Genomic DNA, 24926 nt, shown 5'->3' on the forward strand with positions numbered 1-24926 from the left:
AATTTCCCAGAGCAGGTTCCAAAGTGTAAACTTTAACTTGTGATTTTTATTTGAACAGTCAAGATTGTTACCCATCACCGCAAGGTCAGCAATATGAATTAGATTTAATTTTTTTTTTTTTAAAAACCGGTAAACTGATTTCTCTTTAAAAAAATAAAATCTCTGGTCTTTTAAGGTCACTTCAGCTGCATTTTTAAAGTGGCTTTTTTTCTGGAATGATGGAAGTTGAAACCCAAGCGTTCAGCCTTTTAAGGTCAAGGCTGAACCCAAGAGGTTTTAAGTCAAGTCCATTTTGTCTCACGCCTTCCAAAGCATTAAATGGTGGACTTCGAGAAGGACACGCGCAGGTGATGATTCTCACCCAGGTCATGATTATGGAGGTCAATGAGTGATTGAATGGCTTCTTCCACAGAGCCCATCTGGATCAGAGCCATTTTACGGTCCTTCCTGACAAGACAGAAGTTTAAGTCACATGCAGTACGACCATGAGCAGAGTTTGCCTAACTCAATGCAAGTTTTCTTACCTAGCACTCAACAAGGCCAGCAGAAAATTAACTACCCAGGTAACTGCAATACACTTTCTTCTTATATGGAAGAGCATATCTACATGATAAATATGCATAGCCAAACTTCTCACACAGTTACCTTTGTTTTCTTCATCAACTCATACTCACCATGCACTCAATCCAGGGTTAATCTGGAATTCTTTATTCCAGAGTCAAATGCTACGTTAGGGATGATTCTGCTCACTCTTCACCTAGCCTGAGCTGCAATTTGACCAGAACTAAGTGCTTCTACCCTTCTTGTACTGAAAAGCCCGGTGTGAGGACCAGACATAAGAGAAAACACTTACTGGAAGAATTTGAATCCTTTGACCATCCCACCATTGCTTGAAAATAACATCTTAAGGTCTTCTTCAGTTATTGACGGTCTGAAACAAACAGTTTTTCCAGTCAAATGTATGTTGACAGACTGAATTAATCTCCAAAAGCCAATTATCAGAGTCTTTTCTACATCCTCTACCAGTAGCTTCTTGGACTGAGGAACAACAGGAAGATGGATGGGCAAGCTTTCCTTGGGCTAGCAGCAAAAAGCTGACCATATTTACTCTCACATTGCATTTGTGAGCATTTTTATTATCAGCCATGCAGAAACTCTTCATGCGGCTACTTACGGAATATTGGACAGATGAAGAGTGGCAGAAGGGGGAAAGATGTTTTGGAAATTTTTGGAGCCTGGTTTCTTGAAACGATGTAGAGGAGAATTTCCATAGTCCTTAGTCAGACCTTGATCTTCCTGTCCCTCGCGGGGAAGCTGTACCGTCTGATGCTTGGACAACGTTATACGGATTGGCTTCCCATGAAGCTTCTGACCATTTAAATGACTCATGGCTGCAACAGTTAAAGACAGCACTGACTACAATAGTATTTTACAGTTTTGTTCAGACATTTAAGTCAAAGCTAGAATTCCATTCTAGTTCTTCCCTGCACAGATGCCACATCCTCCAGGAACTCCACGACAGGCATGGTTACTACGCCTTCTTGCATTGTTTATTCTATTTTCCCTCTAGATTATCTTGCACAGAGGAACCATACTTTTCCAGAGCTGTCCCAAGTCCATACTACATACGCAGGCAAGCAATTAAGTGCATGGACACATTCAGGTTTTGGGTCTTTTTTTGGAAGAGAAGAAAGTACTGATATTACAGCTTTAATTACCCATTAGGTCTCTATGCTAACAGTCTGATACTTTTAAGCTTGCTTACCAAGCTGGGCCTGGTTTCCATCAGCCATCTGAACTAGGGCATTCTCTTTCTTATTAAATAAAATCTTCACCCTCTGCACATCACCATAGACTCCTTCAAAAAGCGAGGAAACAAGAATAGTCTTAGGTAGGTGAAAAAATGAAGTCTCATTCAACTTAGTATTAGCTAATCAATCCAACAGCAAAAACATTCATTCACAACCAGAACTGATCTCATTCCAACCATGGTTACTTATTCTGCTCTAATTAAGGAAAATTCTTATATAGCAGAATAACAATGGAACAATACATTAAAGAAAAGATACTGGGTTTCAGCAAAAAGCAAAAATCTTACTGCCAGAAGACTGGACAATTTAGCATGCTATCACAATTTAAAACTCTTATAAAAAAGACATGCAAAGCAATAAACCATGCATAACTGAACATAAAATAAAGGCAAACTAAATTAAATAGCAAACTAAGTAAACAATGTAAAAATGAAATTATGCATTCAAAAAATGGCAAACTGCAAACTGTACATTTTTGACGTATCAAAAAAGTAATCTCAAATAAATGAAAAACAAGGTAATAAAAAGTGTGAATAATAACATACCGAAAAGAATAAAGAGGCATTGGGGTGTAACTCTCTTTAGAGAACAGCAGAGCAAGGCAGCGGAGGGACAGGGAAGAGGTAAGGAATCGAAGGGGAGAGCGAGGTTGCACAAATCGTCCACAACGAGGAAGGGCAGAGTCCCCGCAGGAAATGGCGAAATTGGTTGATGGATGATGAAGTTTTCAAGATGGTTAATATTGAAGGGCAGGTTGGTTTCCGAAGAGCAGGGTTTTTTTTTTTTTTTTGGAAGGGGAATGTTTTTATTTTTTGTTTCAAGCAACAACAGGAAGCAGAAGTACCGTGCAGTCAGTTGGCAAAGAAATTCCGGATCAGGGGAAGAAAAAAAATTCAGGGATGGGGAGAAAAGAAAAAAGTAGCAAAAAACACAGGTCAGTAAATACATAAGGAAATATGTAGTGTTCCATCAGTCAGATTTATAGACTTCTACATACAATAACTTGTTTACAGAAACAGTTAATAGGTTTTGCCTAGTGGAACACAATGATAAAGAAAAAGACATTTTTACTTAAGATATACAAAGAAGTAAGAGACAGTATCACAACAGAGTGACTTCTACAGGCTTTAATATTGAATTAAATTGCAATGGTACTCCATAAAATTTCACTAAAAGTATTTTCTCTGATTACAATAATTTCCAAGAAATGACTCCATGGATCAAGTCAAAAACACAGCTGTATTTGCTGCTTTAGGACCAGTGACTATGGGAAGCAATCCATATTGCAATACTTAGCTGTAACAAAACAAGGAGAGTCCAATTTAGATACCAATCACTGCCTTCAAAGCAAAAGATTATCTGGATGAGCAGCTGTACCACTACAAAAAACCTCAAAGGTCTACTAGAAGAGCTTGCTGCAAAGAAACTTGGTACCTCATTTGCAACAGAAGTCTATTCCCTTCCATATCTCTGTGGCTTGACCTCACCATGCAGAAACCCAGAACTGCTGTTACTCAGCCAGAAAGGCAGGAAAAGCATCTCTGCTCCCAGTGACAACACTAGCTTTGCATGCAGACAAGAGTCTGCATTCAAACTAAAAGCCAATGCAAGATGAGACACACAGGCTTCTTACACTCATCATGGAAAGGAAAAATGGAGTAATTTCAGTTTCCATGATTCCAATTCAGAAAAAACCTTATACATTATCATACAGTAGTCACTCCAGAGAAATACTGTCTCTTAACTAACTGGTTGTGGCACAGGTAAGTTTCTACAACACTGATTATACAGGCAATGGAAAAAGTTTCAGGTCTGTTAGTTCACAGCTTCAGTACAAGTATCAAAGTCTCTCTAGCCCAAAGATAAGCTGGATGGATAGTGAAGAGCTAATCAAAAAATACAAGGCATGAAATAACTGCTCGCTCTTACTTAAACAAGAACCGTGCACACCATTCAGACACTGCTCAGAGCTCTGAACACGTGCAAATTAAACAGAGGTACAGCACAGTCCTTTGTCCTGTCACTGCCATCCAGACAAGGCAAAATCATCCCAAGAAACACACACATGACAGTATCACACTGGTAGAGAATAACTATGCCAGCTCTTAATGTTTAAGGCTTTTGTCTGAACAGCAAGTCATTGGGACCAAGCAAGAGACGACAGTTCCTGGAATGGCAAGAGAAGTTCCTAGGTAGAAAGAGCAACTCATCCAAACCAACAGCTGTATCAGTCCCTGCCATTATTTCATGCCCTGTAGAAAATAGTAATGACAGATAGAGTAGTCTGAAATACTGATTCAATTTGTTCATCTTATCAAGAGTTAAATATTTTGATCATTCATCACATCCAGGCTTCCCCTTTGATGCAAAAGAGGTTTTGTGGTTACTCTGACATCACTAGTGAGTCTTATAGCTTTGCAAAGTAGTATTAACTTGTGTGCACAGTCCAACCAGTTAAAGTGTTTTTCAGCAGAGACTCATCATACTCTACTGCACACACTAGAAGATTCTACACTTTCAATCCAACAAAGAGCCAAAAGCTGACTAAAGAAAAATTCAAGATGCACATATCAAATTCTCTCATGATGCTGTCTTTCATTAAAGAAGATTTTTTTTTCAAATATTACTTGCTTTATTTTTAAAGAAACCCAAATAGTTCAACTCACTAAGTTAGGTGGAATTGAAAATGTAAACCGTGAGCTGTTAAGGGGTTTAGCTAAGGAAAAACTTCCAGGAATCTTGGAAAGGGAAAATGTGCAAGCACATGGCAGAGGAAATACTGCACAGGTACAAAGTCAAGCTGGCAGCAGTCCAGACACTACACAGAAAGAGCAAAGGTCAGAATGAACTCTCTCTGTAGTTCTGAATTAATGTATTAAAAACTAGAACATGCTAAGGAAAAGAAAGAATGGACATGACTATTCTGTGACCCAAATGACACTATTCCATGGGAATGGCAGGGAGACTCCAAATAAAAGAGGGAGCAAGGGACAGGCATTGTAGTCTTTATGGGACAAGAGCAGGCAGGCAGCATCCTTGGCTTTGAACCAAAGAAGAGCAAGATTATAATTTGAGATGGACTTTCTCATTTCCCTTCAGCAACTAGAGTACTGATCTGCTTTGAGTTTTAGAGTTGGCAGAGCACATCATCTGCTTTTCTAGTTTTGCTGTTTCCTTTAGGATACAGTAGGATTTCACTTTCCATGAGTTTCAGCCCAATCTGTGTTCAGAAAGTGAAAGCAGAGGTAACAGGAAGGAGAAAAAAAGTAAAGTTAGGACTCGACTAACCTCAGGATTCAGATTGCTAACCAGCAGAACAGAGTTCCCTGCCCCAGTGAGGCCGGGAATGGCAATCCGTCCTGCTGCAGCCGCTGCAGCTGCTGCTGATGGGATAGCCAAAGGAGCTAGTGCTCCATGAACATTTGGAACTGTCAGGCCTGGAAATTAAAGAATATTAACCAGTAAAGAAAATAACAGCACGTACTCTAGTGTATTTGCTGCACCAGAAGGGAGAACAGCACACCTTCTGTAACATGCAAATAACCATTCAAAACACAGTGACTGTATATTCTAAGACCAACAGGAGCCTCCAATTCTGGTGCTGCAGGAAATGTTTCAATTTCTAGTAGTATTTGCTCTTGCAGTGCCTGGTGCTTAACAGGTGCCTCTCAGCACTACTGTGTTGACTACAATATTTTGCATGTTTCACAAGAAGCAGAATCAGCACAAAGCCTCAGCTCTGTTGGTGAAGGAAAGGTATCACAAACAGTGCATTTTTACGGGTCTTTCCAACCAGTGCATGCCAAAAACACTTTGTTCTTTAACCATGCATATAACAATCAGATACTGTATGCTACCATCAGCTAACCTCTTCTTGAATGGAGAAACATTAAAGTTTTATTTATACACATTTCTAGGTTGCTCACAGTAACAGCTGGCATCTCACTATTAGCCCTCCAAAGGGAAGAGCTTTAGAGTTCAAGAAACAATTGCTAGTAATCAATTAAAATTACTTCTCAAAGTGGCATTGTCTATTTCCCCAACAGGACAGGATATTATCAAAACATTAATGGTTCAACAGTTTGATCTGTATTTGTTTGTCATAAGCAAGGGAATTCCATCAAGTTACAAGAAAGTCAACATAGTTTGGTACACTATGAAAAACAAAGCAAAAATTTAGTCTAGCACTCCAATGAGTGTATTTAAATACTTAGGGTTTAGGTGCTGATCACAGACACTTGGCTACTTCTGTAAATAGCAATAATTTGTTACCTGTAATATGAGCTGTAAATGTCACAGTGCAACTGCAACAGTGTATGTAGTCAGGTTCATGTTTAAATACTAGCTTTACTCAAAATATTTAGGAAAAAATGGACAAAGATTCCTTGCTTTTGACTACAAGCAAGTTCCTAACCTCTGCAACCACGAGGAAATCTGAAATACAGAGGGTTTGATCTCCTCCCCCATCTCCCCCAGTTATTTTAAAATACCGACTTTACTGTCTCTCCCATCCTGCTACTCATGTTTTGTTCTTGCCACTGGGATATTGCCTAGCCAGACATGCTACCACTGCACACTTGCATTCCTGGTTGAGATTATCTGCTGAAATACCATTCCCTTTCATGCCTAAGTGCCAGTGACTAACTCCAACAAAAATATCGCTACTTAGCTTTAAGACATCAAGATGCTTCAGCAACAGAAAACCTATATAAAATTTCAACTTACGAAATACAGTACCTGCAGCCTGAGGAATTGCAAAAGTAGGAGGAAAGCCAGCTCCCGCATATGGAGAAGCAGAGATTATTCCTGGGGCACCTGGGAAAGATATACAGATTGTACAAAGACACCCAACAGCAAGATTACTCTAGACTTAGCTGGAACGTCAATATTAGCTGTCCTTCAATATAAGCATTTAGTTAGACACTAAACCCTAACACATAAACAGTAAATCAAAAATGCCTCTACTGTAACATCAAACTTCAAGAAATAACAGAAACGATACCTCCTCTAATTCTGCTGTTCTGAAACAGCTATTAGAATATAGCTGTTGACCAGAATACAAGCTAGTAGCTCCTGTAACCGTTTCACCACAAGACAGTTTTCAAAGTGTAGGCTATAACACCCCTAATTATCCCCAAGTCCATACTGTAGGCAAAACAGCAGATGGCACTAGAAATACGGACAGCTGGAAAACCTTAAAACAGTCCTCACCTAAACGGAGAGGAGCTGTCAAAGCAGTAGCATGCACCCACGGCCATATGTTCCTACTAGTATTTTGCACTAGTCTGATTCAGTGGTTCCCAAATTCTCCTCATTAGTCACACCGTATTCCAAAATTTTGTATGAGCAAATACACCAGGATTACACCTCCTCCCCTTCCCCAACTGACACACACATCAGTCACATTTGTCCTGCTCCCACTTCAAGAGTTCTCACCAAAAGCAGCTGCCATGGTCTGATCAAGAGAGGGCTGGTTATCCCCAGAAGGTAGGTCTGGTCGTGTATAATCTCTGCTCTTATCGTTATTGTATTTTACATTGAGACTCGTGAGCTTTGAGAAATCTATGCGCAGCGTACAACAGGCATTGTAGATATTCTGTCCATCTAAAGACTGCAAGGAAACAAACCATTCTTCATCCAAGATGCATTTATACTAAGATCACAGCAGCAAGTCTCTGAAGAGAGAAGGTGTTGCATCACCCCAGGTACCAGTGTGTATCTTCTGATGGAGCAGGTATCTTGCTTTGTGTGGAAAAAGCACTGCTTCATTTTATCCCCTTCAGCATTCACCCACGTTAGCAGTACTGCTCTTGGTGGGGAAACTCCCTCCCACTCACACATGTGATCTACCATTAGGGCAACGTTTGCGTAAACCTAGTATGACCACCAAATACTCCAAAATGTTCGTTTCTAACATTGATCCTAGATTAATAAAAGCAAGCCTAAAAGTTAAAATAATTCAGGTGTTTAAGCGCTGCAAGCTTACTACTCACCAGTTTGGCATGCTGAGCACTCACTGGGTCAGCATATTGTAACAGGGCCTGAAACTGGTTGTTCTTCGTGAATGTAATTATTTTCAAGACTGTACCAAATTTGGAAAAAATCTGCAAGATAATATTTGCATACCTTGTTATCTCATTTCCAATAAGTTAATTTCATATTGATCTCCATTATTAGAAGCAGAAACAAAAGTTATCCTTTCATCTTGTTAGCCTTCCAACTTAAAAAATTAAGGTTTTAGACTGTATCGTGGGAGTTGTTTATCTAACCTGATGCCATGATGCAAGTTAAACATCAGGGTGACGGAACTGCCCCCTTAATAACGTTTACTTGTTCTGAATTCTTACACAGGAAGATTCACATACACCTTCACAAACTGGAACTTTTCCAAGAATTTTAGGGATTCTTAAATGCAGTCAAGCTTGCATTTTAAACATGAAGATAAAATTAAGCAACCACAGCAGAAACTTTCCAAACAGGCTACTGCCTAAATGACTCCTGGACACAGTATTTGTTTCCCCCTACTCTCACACAAGGGCATGTAGCAGCTACTTCTGCTAAATCCTAAACAGAACTTGAAGAGCTGTCTTGAAAACATAAATATTTGTCCCTTGCACTGTACCAGACTGTAATCCAATTAAAAAGGACCAGCATTAAGTCCCTGGAAATTAAAAGTCTGGCCAGACTGAGGCCAAAAATAGGAAGAATTTTGTGTAGGTGTCAGGGTGTCCAGAAAGTAGACATTTGACAGCTATGTTCAGAACTTGAATTATAGAGATTAAAAAAACCACAAGTTGTTAGAATAGACATTGCAAATACAACAATTCACTATTTGTTGCTACCCCTTCCTCCAGGACAACCTTCAAGAAGTTGTGGTGACATGTTTTACCTGATGCAGAACATCTAGAGTGACAGGATAGAAGAGATTCTCAACAATGATCCTCAGGACAGGGCTCTGGCCAGCCATCGCCATTCCTGCATCTACTGCTGCAGCAGAGGCTGACAGCGCTAGGTTTCCAGACTGAACAGAATTCACTGCTTGCAAAGCTGCTTGGGCACGCTGCAGAACCAAACATTCTGTTAGACCAACGCTTCTACTTACAAAAATACACATTCAGCTTTTCTTGAGCTTCCTATCAGCAAACTACTAGCAGAACTCAACAGTTAGCAGAACAACAGACAGCAATTTACTGTTCCTAGGGCTGGGGATGCAATGACTTTAGCATGTTTTAAATATGAACAATACAGGCCACCCCAACCAGTAAGAGCAATGCAAAAACACATAAAATATGAAATACTTATGCTTCTGCCAGAACCTTGCTCAGCATCTACTGATGCAGCAAAATTATTCCATTGTTCAGAAAAAAGGAAAAACTAGGCTCTTCTGGGGTGAAACGCTATCTCCAGAATACTACAGAAGCTGACAAGACTGAAAGATTAATGCACATCTGTGATAGGGATCCAGGAGTGAAAACTGACTCGGAGTTTTCCTGCAGTCCCTCTCACACATGTAACATTCACTGTTGTGCCTCAGATTCTGGCTTTGTTGGATGTACCAAATAGTAGCATTTCATCTGCACGGCATTAGATGCCCTGATCCTGATGAAAGTCAGCCTGAAAAGTGAGAGGAGGCAAACTGAAGGTACTCGGCAGCCACCCCTGATAAGGAGGCACAAGTAACTTGAACTTCTTTCCAGCGTTCCTGTCCTGAAAGACTGCCAAGAGCAGTTGAGCTGAAAAAGGGAACTTTTTACCCTATGCAGAACATACCTTGCACAGGAATTCTAGACAGCCCAAAGTCTTAAGAACTACTGCGTTCAAGTGCTGCCTACCTCAAAGCTAGTACTTACCAGCTGCAGACACAAGTTTTGCCCAATCAGCACTTCATTCTATACAAATCTTTCAAGTATTAGAAACAAACATCCTAAAGGACTAGACATTAATCAAGTCTTTAGACAGGTATTCAGTTACTGTTTCTAAAGAATGCTAAAGCACCAATTCTCATGACCTCATTCCCTATGCATTTTCTTCCCAGTTTTAGCAGCTCATTTAACAGTCTCTGAGACTTTGGATAAAAGCTATTACAGGAGTTCCTTATTCCGTAAGCTAGAACCTCCACTTTGATAGATAAAACAAATCTCAAAATCATGCCAGGCCCACACCAGCAGCAGAAATCAAAACAGTAGCAAAGAACTGTCTGTCCCTCCCACCAGTATGACAATGGAAAGAACAAAAACTAACTGCTTGGTTTGGAGAGTTGTCTGTCTTAAGCTCCTTGTGGTTGGAGAACTGAATATAGATGGGCTGGCTTCGAAGGACTGGAGTGACGGTGGTGTAGTAGTTTACCATGGTGTTGGCTGCCTCCTCCGTATTCATTTCTATGAAAGCCTGTGCAGAAGTCAAATCCAACACTGACATATTACCAAAGTGGCTCACACTAGGAGACAGCATTAACACGTACAGCATCACACGACTGATAACCTTAGGAGGAACTTCCTGTTGAGTTTTAACTATATTTCATTTTCACAACTGCAGTTACATGCAAGTTTTTTTGTACACAGAACTGTTTAAGAACCAACTGTACGTAGAACAAATGAGGATCTTCACTGTCCAGACTGACTTAATGTATGTAATGTTTCAGTCTCATCCTAAGATCTCCATGCTACATATATTTATGAAACTGGCAGTGACAGAAGTGTCTGCAAGAACAGAAGAATACAGCAATAATCCAAACTCCTAATACTTATCATATTAAACAACTTTCCATACTTCTCTACAGAGCAGTAAGCCCACTCACTGTTCCATACCTTTATGGTCTTCTCTATTTCAAAACAAAACCATAAGGGATTGTAAGCAAGTAATTACATTAAGTACTTGCATATAATCACACCACACAATATATCAGAGGCACATTTTCATAATTAAGATTAAAGACACAGTATTTTAAGCGATGATTAAAGTTGACTTGTTTTTTCACTCCTTAATTTCTAAGACAATTTTAGTTACCAAATTAGTGCACACCTTCTGCATTACCCAAGAGTGTTTTAGCTTTACCCAGCTAATTTATTGTATCTGTAAAGGTGTCCTTAATATGCAAAGTTACACTGGTGGTTACTCAACTGTCAAGCCAGCTTGAGTGAAAAAGGCCAACTCATGTCACTGCTGTCCAAATAACTTACCTGGTCTGTAATTTAAAAACCAGGTATAATGCTAATTATAAGTGACAACCTCTAATTATGGACTTAGCTCCTTGTACAATCTGAAAATAGTATTTTCTACAGCTCATGAGATAATCATGGAAAAGTAAAATAATAGTATGCAGAAGTTATTGACTCCTAATACATGACAGTTGTTTAAACAACTTGGATCTGGTTTACTGATGACAAACTCATCAAGCCTTTGACATAATCCCTGCTTGCAATTACAGAGACAATACCTGATTTTTTCCTTTCAACATTAGAAGATTGGTGACCTTGCCAAAAGGTAAGCCCAAAGAAATGACCTCTGCCTCCGTGACGTCACTGGGGAGTTTACGGACGTGGATTACTCGGGATGGGACCCCAGCACTTCTACTATCGCCTTTGAATTTTTTGCTGTCATTTCCATTAGCTGTAAAAAGCAAGAATTACTGCTTGTTAGAGTGGGTTTGAAAGAATATGCACACACTTACAACTTCTGACATACAGTTTGTGCTCCTCATCTAGTTATTACTCTCTATTACAGAGAAATTCCATAGTCTAATTTAACTAGAGTCTGAAGACACATGGTTTTACTCATTTTTTTTTTTTCCCCCAAGTTGCGTGATGCAAGTGACATAGCTGAATGCCACTGCAATGGAATCAACTCTCCAGTGGCCATTTCACAGCTTGTTTACAGTACACACCCACCCACATTTCTACTTTGTGTAGGTCTAAGCCACTAATTCTAGATTGCTGCTTTATTCCTTTTCACTTTGACTGGTATTCTTGGCAATGAAGCCGTTTGAAGGGGACATCTTAAAGCAAGTGATATGAAACCAAATATGAACCAAAACGTAATTTCAGATCAGATGGATTATACATATGGCAAAGACTGGCTGCAGCTCACCACCACAGACATGAGCTGATACGGTCTGGCAGGGAGGCCACAGGCAGAACATGAAGGGACTCTAAAGACAATGGTAGCTCAAAGTAAGACAGTTCAAGGCAGTGACAAGCACAGAGGGCAAAATTCTGGACTGAGCACCCAAGGATACTGTCTTGGGTGGGATTACTAACCTCTAGATGGTGTAAGACTCCCAAATAGCAGCAAACTACCACAGATAGCCAAAATAAGCCTGCATGAAATACAACTGTGCTTTAAGTATAACAGCTTACAGCAAAACACAATACACTCTAATTCTGTAAAATCATTCTAGCAACTGCCCTGAAAAAAATTTTATTCAGTCTAATAACAACCTTTTAATGGTATAGGGCAGAAGTTTATTATTATTCAGCACTGCCCTACAAAAGGCCTAATAAGTACTAAAAGAGATTTAAAAATTAAGACTAAGTGGGGAAAAAACAGACCTGCTCACCGTATTTGCAATGCTTATCAATTATTGCTATTCTTTTTTATAGGCAATATTACCTGCAGAAGAAGAGTTGCTGCTCATGATAAAGGGTCCGTTAGTAACACAAGCAGAGAAAAGCTCGTCAGATCCCCGCTGGAAAAGAAAAGACGAAAGGTAAACTGACAGCATTTTTACTGAATTCTATTCAGGTACTCCTAAAGCAAAATAACTGAGATTGTAGAGAAGCTGAACAGAAGTGTATGTGAAAATATACTGACAGTGGGCAGTGAACCTCACTATCATAAATTAAGCATAAATAAGATCCCATTTAGTAATTGAGTAGCACTATCCAATATCTCTTTTCAGCTAAGCATTAGGAATCTTAGGAGATGAAGCCTTGCTGAACTGTCTGAAGCCACTAAATGCAGTGTTGTGCACTGATATTAACATTTTCCTATTATACCTAACAAAATAGATTTCTAACTACTTGTATCAGAAAAAGATTTTTATTCCTTTAGGTTAAGCTAGAACAATACTGCAGTTCATCAGGAATAGCAAAACAGACAGGCCTCCAGGCATTCATCAAGAGGACAGAGATTATTTTACTGTGGGTTACCAGGAGTAAGGAAGTCTTAGGCAAAAGACAAGTTGCTGGCCAAAACTGTTAGTGTATGAATTGGCAATTATGAACCAAAGATGTGTATTTTCCAGTTACAAGCAGAAGATGCAACTTGCAGAAATTGAGACCTGAAAGAAATGGACCTCTTCCCGTCCCTAGCCCATAAAGGGCAGATCAGGATAGTAAAGCTACTAGCAAAAAGCTACTTTCCAAATTTTACACCAGAAATAGGTCCACATATAATAATTTAGATTCCAGTACAAAATAACCTGAGCACTGGTCAGTTGTTTTCTAGCCACAATGCCCAGAACAGCAGCAACATCCTCTAGGACAACAGTACCATAAAGTCTCAGTAAGCACATTTAAGTTAAAAGATAGATTAGCATTCTGAAGCAGAGAAACCCAAGTACCACAGGTACAAAATCTTTGTAATGTCATCCTCTACTGCCTTTCAAACTAGTTGTTCTACATTAAAGTCAACACGGCTACTTGCAAAACAAAAAGCTGCGAGTAGCACAGCATATCCTAACATCTCGATTTTATGATTTTTTTCTTATTGCAGCACTGTAGCAGCTGTCATACACTAACAATTTTGGCCACTGTAAGACTCTACGGAGGAAGAAAACATTTGACAAAAAATTCTAAAACTAATTCTTACTAGAATTAGACTACCTAAACAAACTGGTATTGCAGAATTACAGAAATGTCTTTATTCTAGGCTTTTTAGTAGCTGTAGGTATAATTCCATCTATTTGCACAAAGCTACTGAATTGCAGGAGCCTGGCACTTCTCTGTTCCCTGCAAATATAGATTAAAAAATATCTATGAAACATTACTGTATGCAATGTATATGTTTCAATTCATTACAGCGTTCCCTGTAAAGTCACCCAAATTACCTGAACTGTCCAAGACTACTGTAACCCAAGTAGGAGGTATGCAGAACACTACTAAAACAAAAGCAAAAAAGACTACAAATTACTTAGCACAATCTATACTTATATACATAATACAGCTTAAAATCAGTATGGCTTAATTTCAAATAAATTACATAGAAGACCTCAAATCCCACTGTAAACCGTGAGCAAACGTAATATACATCTAACACGTAAAAGCACTTTCTCAACATTTTCTACATTACTCTTACACAGAAATGCCACACTAAAAGGCTTTCATCAACAGAAAAAAGAACAAAGCTCATCCCTGCCTTGGCTAACTCCCACCCAACTCAATGGAAACATACCCTGCTTCACACTGTGGCTACCAGAAACTCTACCTTCCACCATGTCCTATATCTGGTGGCACCTGCAGAAACAGTATCTGCGTGACAACAAAAGCTCTCTGCTTATTTCCCCAGCAAACAGGTTGGAAAAGTAGGTCACACGAGAGCCCGAGAACACCGAATTACAGGCACAGGTTTTGGTTTTTTCTTTCCCCCTCAAATCTTGAATTTCTTGTTTGACTACTCACTGCTACCTCTTCAAAGACAGGCTCAAGGACTTTGATGTCCTGAATATGAGAAATTAGGCCAGGTTCCAAAACCACGGTTTATGTGCTGCTGCTGGTCACCTGCAAGAGCTGACCAGGTTCCACAAAGGCTATGGGCACCCAGCAAGGTCTCTTTCTAACAGGGTGCAGTAATAGGGAATAGGCCTTAACAGCTGTTCTAATTAGCACTTGGATTCCTGAGTACAGTGAGAGGCAAGCTAGTCTGGGAGGCTATTAGACTGTGATCCCATCCTTCTGATGACTCAAATTAATGCACAATTCCAAGGCTAAAAAAATCCACCAGCTTACTGCAAAAGCACTCTTGTGCCTGAACTACTGCAAACACTACAGGTACAGCTTTACTTTCTGTGGCCTCGGATACAACTGGCAGCTATTTACAAGAACCACATACCAGCAAATGAAAGCCCTACCAATGCAGGTGAGTTTACTGGCCTCAAAACCCTTCGAATCAGGCACTAATGGGCCTTGAACTTTTTAAAAAATGCTCTTAAATAACAACTTGTAAGTTTCTGAACATACACAACTCCAGTACTCCCAGCATGAATCAATGTGCCTGTGCAAGTATTGCTCAGGCAGCCCTTGCAATCCATCATGGAAACACCAGGAGAACAAGCCACATATTTGGCTCTCATATGGAGGCAACACTAGAAAACTATAAACTGGAAAAACAAACATTTATACTATTATGGAAAGAATTTAAATTCCCTGAATTTAACTTTCCTAATGGCTTGTTTAAAATAAACATTTTCTCGCATATTTGAAAATTTACTTGCAGGGCACTTTGACAAGGAATGTTCATTGCTGCTGGTTTCCACATGTCGATGTTTCTTTAATGAAAGAGCAATTTCGAATCCACTCCCCTCTTATCTTGGAGACAGTCTACACTGCCTGCTGTGACCAGAGCCAGGAGGCAGAGGGGGATGATTGTTCGACATCAAAAGAAGCAGCAGTCAATTTGTAAGCTTCCCAGCTGGAAGTACACGCAAAGGAAGAGGGAAGACTGCAGCAGTTGGAAAACTACAATTACTCCAAGGTCTTTTCTCTACACAAGAAGTTTACAGACAGTACATACATAGTACTGCACAGTTATACCAAAATTATTCTACAGACTCCCTTTGAAAGAATGGCTTTAAAGTACAAACTTAAGAGGAGCATACCCAGGAGTTACAGCGGTTACACAGTGCTGCCATCCTCACGGGGTACACACCAGGGCTGGCAAGCTTCCTCCAGCAGAAGGAAGTTGCATTGACTATGACTTTTCATCAGTGTTTCTTCTCTGTTACTGTTGGAGCTCATCTCAGATAACCACAAGAAATCCCTATTGACAGTTGCTTTTTGGAATGACCTAACCTGAGGCAAACGGGAAACAAGCACTCTATTAATCTGCACTCAGTACTAGAAACTTCAGCAGGGGCCTGTATCTATCGCCTGTCCTTACACTTGCAGTGATTGCCATAATCTCTTTCCAGACCCTAATGTCTTTTCTTCCTGTACATGTTACAAGCTATGAATAACCTTTAAAACCACATTATGAATTCAAATGCTCCATAAGAAGTATCCTAATTCAGTAAAGCCAGAGGAACCAAAGCATTGTTTTAAAAGGTTTAAGAAAGCTTCTCACCAACAATGTATCCATTGGGTATTTTGAATTATATCAGAAGCAACAGGACAAAAAGTATTGATTCTGAAATATTGTATTATTTTGCTTAAAACTATGCAGATCCAGGGAAGGGGAGAAGGTGAGCAAATGGCTGTGTAGGTGCTTGGCTGCCTGCCAGCATCTACCCTCAACACTACTTTTCTACCTTTTTTTATTCTCTGACTACCATAGGGAGGCCCAGCTGTGCAGTGCTTCATTCAAAACACAGTTCTTCAGATTCTGAAGTTCACATCCCTGCTCACAAGAGACACTAATTTATGCTGACATTTCTGTTTAGCTCGTTCTTTTGCAGCTGGTATTTTTATGACAAGATTAACAGAAGCAACAGTGTGCTAACAGTAACACTGCTCTACAAAAGTGTCTTCATTTGAAGTAACAGATCTCCTCTTCCTCTTTATAGAAAACAAATACCGCTTTTGAGGTTGCACTGCCAAATCTTACCTAGACCACGGTAAGGCTGTTTCTACCACCAAAATCACCAGTCAGCACACATACTAGTGCCAGGTAAAACACTGCCTGGGAGCGTTTCTATGACAGCAGCCTCCTTTTGTCTGCGACACTCATGGCTACAAAGGTCTATTGCTCAACCTGCATTAATTTAATAAAACACCCATGCTCTGTGTAGTCTTGCTGTCAATACTTCTTTCGTTCCCCTTTCTGACTTAGAGAAAGGAAGTCTGCCACAGGGTAGAATTCTAATATTTCATATTTTTCAAAGCTATCTTTTTGACCACCCCCCAAACTCTAAGCCTTTTTGTGCTTTAAAGTTTTAACAAATAAGTTCTAAGAATTTTCAATTAGTCCAGGCTTTCACAGCTTAAAAGGCAACTGCTAATTCATATTAAAATGGTAAATTGTCTCATTTTTACTCAGATTTTACCTGAGCTTTACCATAGTTTGGAATGAAGCCAGAGATTATATCGGCTTCTACCAGCATACCTAGAAGTACTACAGAAATTCTCAGCTGCCCTACATAATCCTTTTAAGATCCAATAATTTATTTTAAATTAATTACAATAAGCCAACTGCACTCTGCCTGGGCTAGAAACAAACTAAATGACCATAAAAATATGAATTTCAAGACAAACAGGTGATATTACATGGTAACAATCAACTTTCAGAACGCAACAAGTGTTACAGGCAGAAAACAAAATTAAAGCAATGGCAAAAGGACTGGGCATATGGGAAGGAAGAGGACAATGACTAGAAAGGCCAGCAAGCTACAGGCTAGCCAAGTCCAAGATCTACAAAAAACTTTCTCTCCCTGGCTCACTGAGGAAATCCTACATACCAGCAGCATTCTTTGCCTTTGGATGTGGAGCATCTTACACTGCTCTAACAATTTTTAAACGGACTGAGGATAGCAGTATTCCTACTCGTTGTGAGGGAAAAGAAAGATGCAGGAGGCATACAGGTCATCAGCTAACAAGCACTTACAAAAAGCAAAGCAGGTAACACAACTACAGCTGGAAACCCTCCCTCAAAGTAAACCAAGAAAAACATCTGTACTGTTAGAAGTCCTTGGTCTGCTTTTCTTAAATTCAGCTAAAAAAGCCCTCTGGTCAGGAGTCCTGTAACTCTACTTGGCCAGAGCACGCAAGCATCGTTCTTCTACTCCACTTTCCCTACATCTGTAAGGAGATTTTACACCCAGTAAAAGACCACCATAATATTTGACACACAAAATGACGCACAAATCATTGAGAAACTCACACAAACCCTTTGCTCTGATAAAAGCAACAAAAAAAAATTTCTTGGAGCACAGAAAGAATTGAGTGTCTCTGAAGTATGCTTCAAGGGCTCCGTCTGAGGTCAATCCCAGAGGAACGGAAGAATGTACTTTGATACTTCATTTCACAGTTCAAATCACTTTGTGAAGAAACTAGTAAGAGAAATCCAGTCTGATGACATCATCATTCACACTCATGTTACATTCCAACATTTTTTGCTGAGAGATTCAAGAACTAGGAATGGAACTAAATTTAAGCTACCAGGAAGAAGGGTAACAGTTTTCCTTGTCTTCCACAGAAGACTCACTTCCAGCAAGGCTCCCTCATGCTACCCCCACGTACCCCTCTTTTCCTCCCTTCCTGACTCCAACACTCTTTAGTCATTTAAAGGTAGAGCAGTGTGAAAAACATTCTAACTTAGGTCACAACCAGAAAGTGCAAATCAACTTTTTTTTTTTGGTGAAAACATCTCTGAAGAACACGTAACACAACTGCATTCTCCTTCAGTCCTACTAAAGTTGAAAAGTTAGCATCAATGCAAAAATAACTTCAAGATCCTGAAGACTGCAGCCGCTGAGGTGGCTGCTAAGCTAAGTGTGATACTGCAGTCCCACCAGTCTGTAAGCAGCAGCTAAAAGCTCAGCATGCCACTCACCCCTCCACTGCGCCCTGTTTGAGATGTACAATTTATCATCCGATCAGAACCAAAAGCAAGAGGTGGGGTGAGGCATCATTTTAGTTCACCAAATTGCTCACTGCACCCCTGTATCATTTATCAAATTAAATCCAACCCAATAGCCAGCATATTACATCAATATAATGAATGGTGGAGGCATTAGCCTACCTGGCAGGCTTAGAGCACATACTTTTTTGAAATTATGCTCTGTTCAGCTGGGGCCAGCAAACACCTGCCACCTACCACTTAAGGCTTTCTAAATTGTTATAACCTCACCCCTGTCTGGACAAGATTTAGTCCAATACCTTTACAAAAGAGCCAGCTCAGTAAACTTCCCACTAAGATCCACAACAGCATACTGGGTACACACACACTTTCAGCATCTTTGAAACTAGGTTAGTTGGTCACAGCATTGCAAAGACTTTAGTGCATTGGAAAATTATTTTCCTACCGTACATACTGCCACAAGAGCTGGTACCATTTCTATAGTATACAGATAGATTTTTGAGTTCCTAAAAGACACTAAAAACTTAAGTATTACATTGAAACAATTGCTCACGCAACCCAGTGTGAGATTTTGCAATAAGATGCATTACAAGCTCAAGCACACACTGGCTTCAGAGTGAAGCCGGATCCTCAGCCCACTCATCTAATCAGCCCCTCCCTGACTTTCTTTCTCAGTCTTTGCTACTATGGAGACACCCTGTGAAACAAACCTGCCCTTTGAGCAAATAAAAGGTGTGGCCATTTTAAATAGCCCAAAATTCCTAAACTCCAAGTACTACAGCAATGCAGTCATTCTGGCTTTGTAGGGTAGCACACACCCAAGCTTTATGATATACTGTTCCCAAGTTGAAACTTAACTAGTAGTCAACCTTGAGCTTTTTAAATCGTTACAGTGGAGCAGACAGGTCCTTGGTAAAGCTTAATACAAATACTATCAGAAAGATCAGAAAGAACTACTGCTGGATGAGTCACTTTGGGAAAATGGTATGTGAAAGAACATTTTGTGACTAAATCTGTAGAACGGCAAATTGAACAAGCAGGTTTAGAAGGAACTCCACACTAATTCAGTCTCATCTAAATTGCAGTTGTGTAATAATTACAATCTGCTTTGGCAAACACCGAGCAATCGTTACATTGGGATTACCAAAACACACTTGCTGAACTAAGCACAGTATTCAACAAGTTTTCATCTGAAGCTTGAAAGACAGCTATAGCAGAACCACGTAGAATTTCAAATTAAATAATGCTTACTCTTCTTGCTAGTGTGAAATGACAACAAACGTGGCACCAGCACATCTACATTTTCTAGTTTGGCTATACTTGAAACAGATGTCAGTGACTCAGAGACCAGAATCTATTTTTTAATGCCACAAGCGTAGGGATAAAGTTGAATAAATTAATGTGTCAAATAGTCATCACACATTGAGGGCAAAGTAGGCCTGAGGTTAAAACAATATTTTCTACAACCATTTTAACTGATCATTTTCTAGAAAGTCTCACCCAATTTCATTTTCATCTACAACAGAAGTCACAGCTTAGTTTCCCTTCCAAGTGCAAGTAATTTGAACTAGCTTCCACATAAAATACTGGTTTGATGTGAAACTACTTTAAACAGATCCAATAGCTGATAAGCCTGTGGTAGCAATCTTGCTTAGCAGCTGTGCTTCAACCAATAGCTTAAATTCCTGTTAAACTTAATACAGATTTGAACAGGTTTCATAATCCAGAGGGTTTACCAATTGCCCTACAAAGGACAGTTATCTATAAATTGAAGACACAGGTGCATAAAACCTGTGTGCAACACTAACACAGATTAGATCAAGCTATTTACCAAATCCAGCTGACATGATGGCTGCCAAAAGACATCCATGTACCTCACTACTGACATGCGGCTTGCATGCATGATCATGCCTGTTACAGAGGCCACAAGAGCCAGCTTGTTGCAGTCTCTAACTAAAGCCATAGGAGGGGACTGGAATTTCCTCACAGCATTCTTGGCCTGCTGCCTGAAGCCATAATTACTGTTCCCATGGCAAAGATCCTGGCTTGATCACAAATCACTTCTATGCAAGTCAGCCTCTATCACACTCTAGCAAACCCCATTTTAAAAATTAACTTCTCAAATGCCACAGGAGTATACTGTTTTTTCCTGGAAGCATCACCTTTCAAGAAGAGCCCAACTTAACCAAGAAACTACAAGATTATTCGGCACCTAAACTGAGACTTTTTCTATCACTGAAACACAAGTTTACCTGAAGAATGACAATGTATCATAGTTCATACTCCTTCTACTATGTGAGTCTTGCTCAGAGACCATTACATCCTAAAAAGATAGTGATATCTAGGCACGTTAAAGAACAGGAAAGGTGATACAGAGAGTCATCTCTATCACATTACTTAGAGGCAACTGCAGGGGTCCGACCCAGTACCTTAGAGTTCAAGTACAGCGCCTCCATCTTAAGGCCGTACTTCCTTTTCAAACAGCAATGAAATTATGGGAAGAAATAAGTCTTAAATCATGTGTTTCTAATCTGCAGGACATTCCAGAAGGCTGTGCATCAAGAGCCCCATACCAGAATTGTAATGAACTTCCTAAACAAATTCACACACTTTAAACAGAAGAGCCTGGGGACTAGGCTAAATACAAAGGCCAGGAATGGCTACTACAATTACCATCCTGATTAAAAACAAGACCATCAGGCAGTACAGTGCTCAGGTAGCAGGCCATGAGAACATCTGGGGACTTCTTAAGTTATAGAACCTAAAAATAACAAAGATCTCAGAACAATTAATAAAGCAGGTGTGAGTACCCTCAATATGTAAATTAAGGACATGAGAAAATCCTAAAAAAAAGGTGCCAGCACCCTGCCTTTTAAACCAACAAAGTAGAGCAAACTGATACATCCTTTCACTAAGTCCTCAATTTCAAAGTTAGACTTTGCAACCAGGAACACAATTAGGAGGCCACTGTAAGTTGTCTTTGACAATTTCCTCAGCAGTGTTTTAAGTTACAGGCACTTTTCCTACTTGTCTTGCGGATTCTCCAACTTTGGGACACTCCAGTCAGTAACAGAACACTGAAAAGGTCTACCGGTGTCTCAGTAACATACCATCAAAATTGTATGACAAGAACTGATACCTTTTGGGGACTGTAATCTTCTAATACCTTAACAAACTGGATGGAATACCATTCCTACCTTCTTTGTACATACATGGCAAGAATAAGTAACTTTACATCTCAGATTAAAAACAGTTTCCCAGCTCAAATTTTCATGTCAAATTTAGAAGCGCAGCCAGCAAGCTCTCTTGTGAGGACAGCTTTCAGAACAGACACTAACAAACTAGTTCTATCTCCACCTGAATCTCCTGTCTATGAATATGTTTCATGACGTCAGTAGATCACAAAACTACAATTGCACAGCATTAAAGTTAACAAGCAATTATAAAGAACATCTACTTCTGAAGGGGGGGAGGGATGAAACAAATGCTGATGGATGAACAGAGTTCTATCATTGTAGTTATTTCAGCAAAGATCACACCGAAATGCTTCTGTGATGTTACAGAAACCTTTTGCAGTCCCTTCAAACTACTTACTGGCAAACCAAAGGAGGGTAGATTGAAGTGGAAGCAACACACAAAAGCAACAGCAAAATTTCAGAAAAGCTGCAGCCAATGAGGTTTTAGACTTACTGCAGAGTTAAGTACTTTTAAGAAGCAACTGATACATGATTTGATTACACAGCTTTTTGAAAGAGATGCCTGTACCTCTCCCCATGCAAGAGGCCTGCAGTCTGAGGATCCTTAGTACAGAAGCAGCAGAGTATGAGGAACATCTCTGGACATGGCTGACCTGCTCACAGCCACGTAGAGCATGCAGGCTAAGAGAAGCCTTCACTTTGTTCCTAGCTGTGCACAAACAGGATTCCAACTTACCTAGGCAAATCCATGACATGTATAACATGTTACACCACAGCATTAAAGAATGTACTTCTATTACATGATCTACACTGGCATATTCAATGCCTTAAACATAAGGTAACACGGCTAGGTCAAAAATAATTTTTCAACTTACCTTTATCAAGATGATTCAACTTTCCTCTTTGCTTCTGCCACTCTTTAAATTTTGATTCAATTTTCTCAAAACCTGCCTCGTCTGACTTGACAAGAAACCTCATTCTTGATGCATGTTTTTGTCTCACCACTCCCCACCCCACTGTACAACTGGCATAGTCGTGGTTACAGTTCCATCCTGTGCTAGGAGTGAAAGCACTTGGATGGGATTTCACCCTGTCCTCATTTTAGACATCTGACTGTACTGCACTAGGGACTGAAATCACCCCAGAGATGGGAGTGATGAGGCACACAATACCACATCCTGAAGCTTTTCAAGATTCACTGAGGACTACAATTACAGTTTCAGAAGCTTCCTGGTCAAGTTTAGTTATGTAAAAACACTTCTTAAAGCTGCAGAAACCTAAAGCTGCAAATTATACTTTGTTAAAACCAACTGAGGGGACTTTTACCTAGATTAATCAGTTTACTAGAAGATGTTGTATCAAATTGCCCTACAGCAGTCAAGGGATGACTTAGTCCACCTTTTATAATGGCTATGAACTATTAACCAACCTTATTGTCCAGGAAAGGCTCAAGCCTTTCCTCCTCTGATGGCAAACTGAACTCCTTGCAGCAGACAGCATTCTCAGAACCAGACACTACCATGGCACTACAGTTAATTCAAATCTCAGATTCTCATACAAGGAGAAGTTAGAAAAACCTTTCCCCTACAGCCTATTGAAGTTGCCACATGCAACTATTTCTTAGTTAATAATGAAGACACTAACAACACACAGTTCAGGCCATTAATAAAAGCTGTCAGATTACTACTCTGAGGGTCTTCACACACATACTATCTAATAAAAAGAACTCACAGGGCTAAACTTACTGTAATCCTGATCCCAGAGCATTAGCTATAATGTTCATGAAGTAAAATGAAAAACCTTCAATACATGAAGGAGTGCCAGCCTATCCCGCACATTCCAGTTTAACATTTCACAGGAATGAGCTTTTATCCTGTGAACACAACAGCCTATTACCACGCACAGCAGATAAGGAGGCTCCTGTCAGCACTTTGAGTTTCAGGGCTAAGTCTGCACTTTCAAAACCTGAGACTAGAAGGGTAAAGGTCATATTTACTGTACTCACAAGAGATAAAAATCAACAGCTAAACACTCATTTTTGTGTGGCAGAAGGATTTTTGACATATAACTGAACAGGAATTCACATAAACAAAGGAAATAAAGTTTTCAAAAGAAAAAGGACCAATTTCTCCATTAAGAAGCATTGTCTAGCACACAAGTAACAAGCATGGCTTGACATTTCGGTAGGGGAAAGGGCTGTTTCTAAGTGCAATAAAGTTCTTTTCTGACAGTTGATAATCAATGCCCAACTGCCAAGAGCTAAATGGTGTGCCACAATACAAGTTTTAAATGCACATGAAACTAAATTACCTTCTGGTTAAAACCAATTTACATGGTACCAGAAATAATCCTTTAAAGGTGAAGATCTACATTCGATGAGGTCAGATGCTGAGCAGTGTAAAAAGAGAGAAAAAGTGAGAAGTGCCTACCTTTGTACCAACTGTTATATCTTGGACAATGCTGTAGAAAAAAGAAAGAAAAGGATTAAAAAAGTTAGATAGGTTTGCCACAAATATCCAGCATAGTTTACAGTAGTAAGAAAAAAAGCAAGTCAAAGTGCACAGTTGTCTTTGCAAGTGAGCCAAGGACAGTTTATACAAAGAAAAATTATTAGATGGTGATGGTGGAGACCCAAGACCCAGCAGTGCTAGAAAACTGCAGCTCTTCCACTTCCTATAGTGGCGCTCACCCTCTTTTTGCAAGGGTACCATTGGGGATCTAAGACCAAAACCCCACAGTTAACACAGCCTAGCATTCTTCACAGGAAAGCGATGCGATCAGAACACCACCTCTGACTAAACCAAGAGCAAAAGTGTCAAGAGTCAACTCCATCACCAGTATTCACTCCTGCAATTCTTAACAGCCTTATATTCAGTGGAGTAACCCCTGCTAGGCTGTAAAGAGGCTCTCTGTAGTGAAATTATCAAGTCAATAGTGAAGACTACTAATACTAGAGCTCCGGTGGTACCACAGACAGACAGCACACACCACGCAGAGTTTGGGCTGTTCTCTCAGCCAAGCTAAGAGTCTGTGCCAGGCGTACAGCAGCCCTCCAGCCACGCTAACACCACTGGAGCCAGACCACTGCCAGACTGAGAGCACAATGAGAAAGAGAGGTGAAGAGGTCCAGGCAGCTCCCAGATTGGGGTATGCCTATACACAAGATTCCTCTATCAATGCTCTTCCACTT

General features: G+C 39.9%; 1 protein-coding gene across 4 annotated transcripts; it reads right to left on the reverse strand.

Moving 5' to 3' along the window:
- Window positions 1-314: 314 nt before the first annotated feature.
- Window positions 315-24694, reverse strand: PTBP1 (polypyrimidine tract binding protein 1; the record flags this gene model as incomplete). Of its 4 annotated transcripts, XM_082011059.1 has the most annotated exons (14): window positions 24166-24694; window positions 12420-12495; window positions 11248-11420; window positions 10053-10199; window positions 8701-8871; window positions 7805-7915; window positions 7248-7422; window positions 6549-6617; window positions 5100-5248; window positions 2357-2390; window positions 1766-1858; window positions 1175-1391; window positions 854-931; window positions 315-447 (listed from the first exon to the last, which is right to left on the reverse strand). In XM_082011059.1, the coding sequence occupies exons 1-14, from the start codon at window positions 24445-24447 to the stop codon at window positions 315-317; spliced, it is 1908 nt and encodes a 635-aa protein (XP_081867185.1). In that variant the 5' UTR covers window positions 24448-24694. The 4 variants fall into 4 exon arrangements, with proteins under 4 accessions (XP_081867185.1, XP_081867186.1, XP_081867184.1 ...); XM_082011060.1 differs by lacking the exon at window positions 6549-6617; XM_082011058.1 differs by lacking the exon at window positions 24166-24694 and having other exon boundaries at window positions 6549-6626; window positions 12420-12459.
- Window positions 24695-24926: the final 232 nt, after the last annotated feature.

Source organism: Phaethon aethereus (genome assembly GCF_964289735.1).
Source record: "Phaethon aethereus genome assembly, chromosome: 26".
Taxonomy (NCBI): Eukaryota; Metazoa; Chordata; class Aves; order Phaethontiformes; family Phaethontidae; genus Phaethon; species Phaethon aethereus.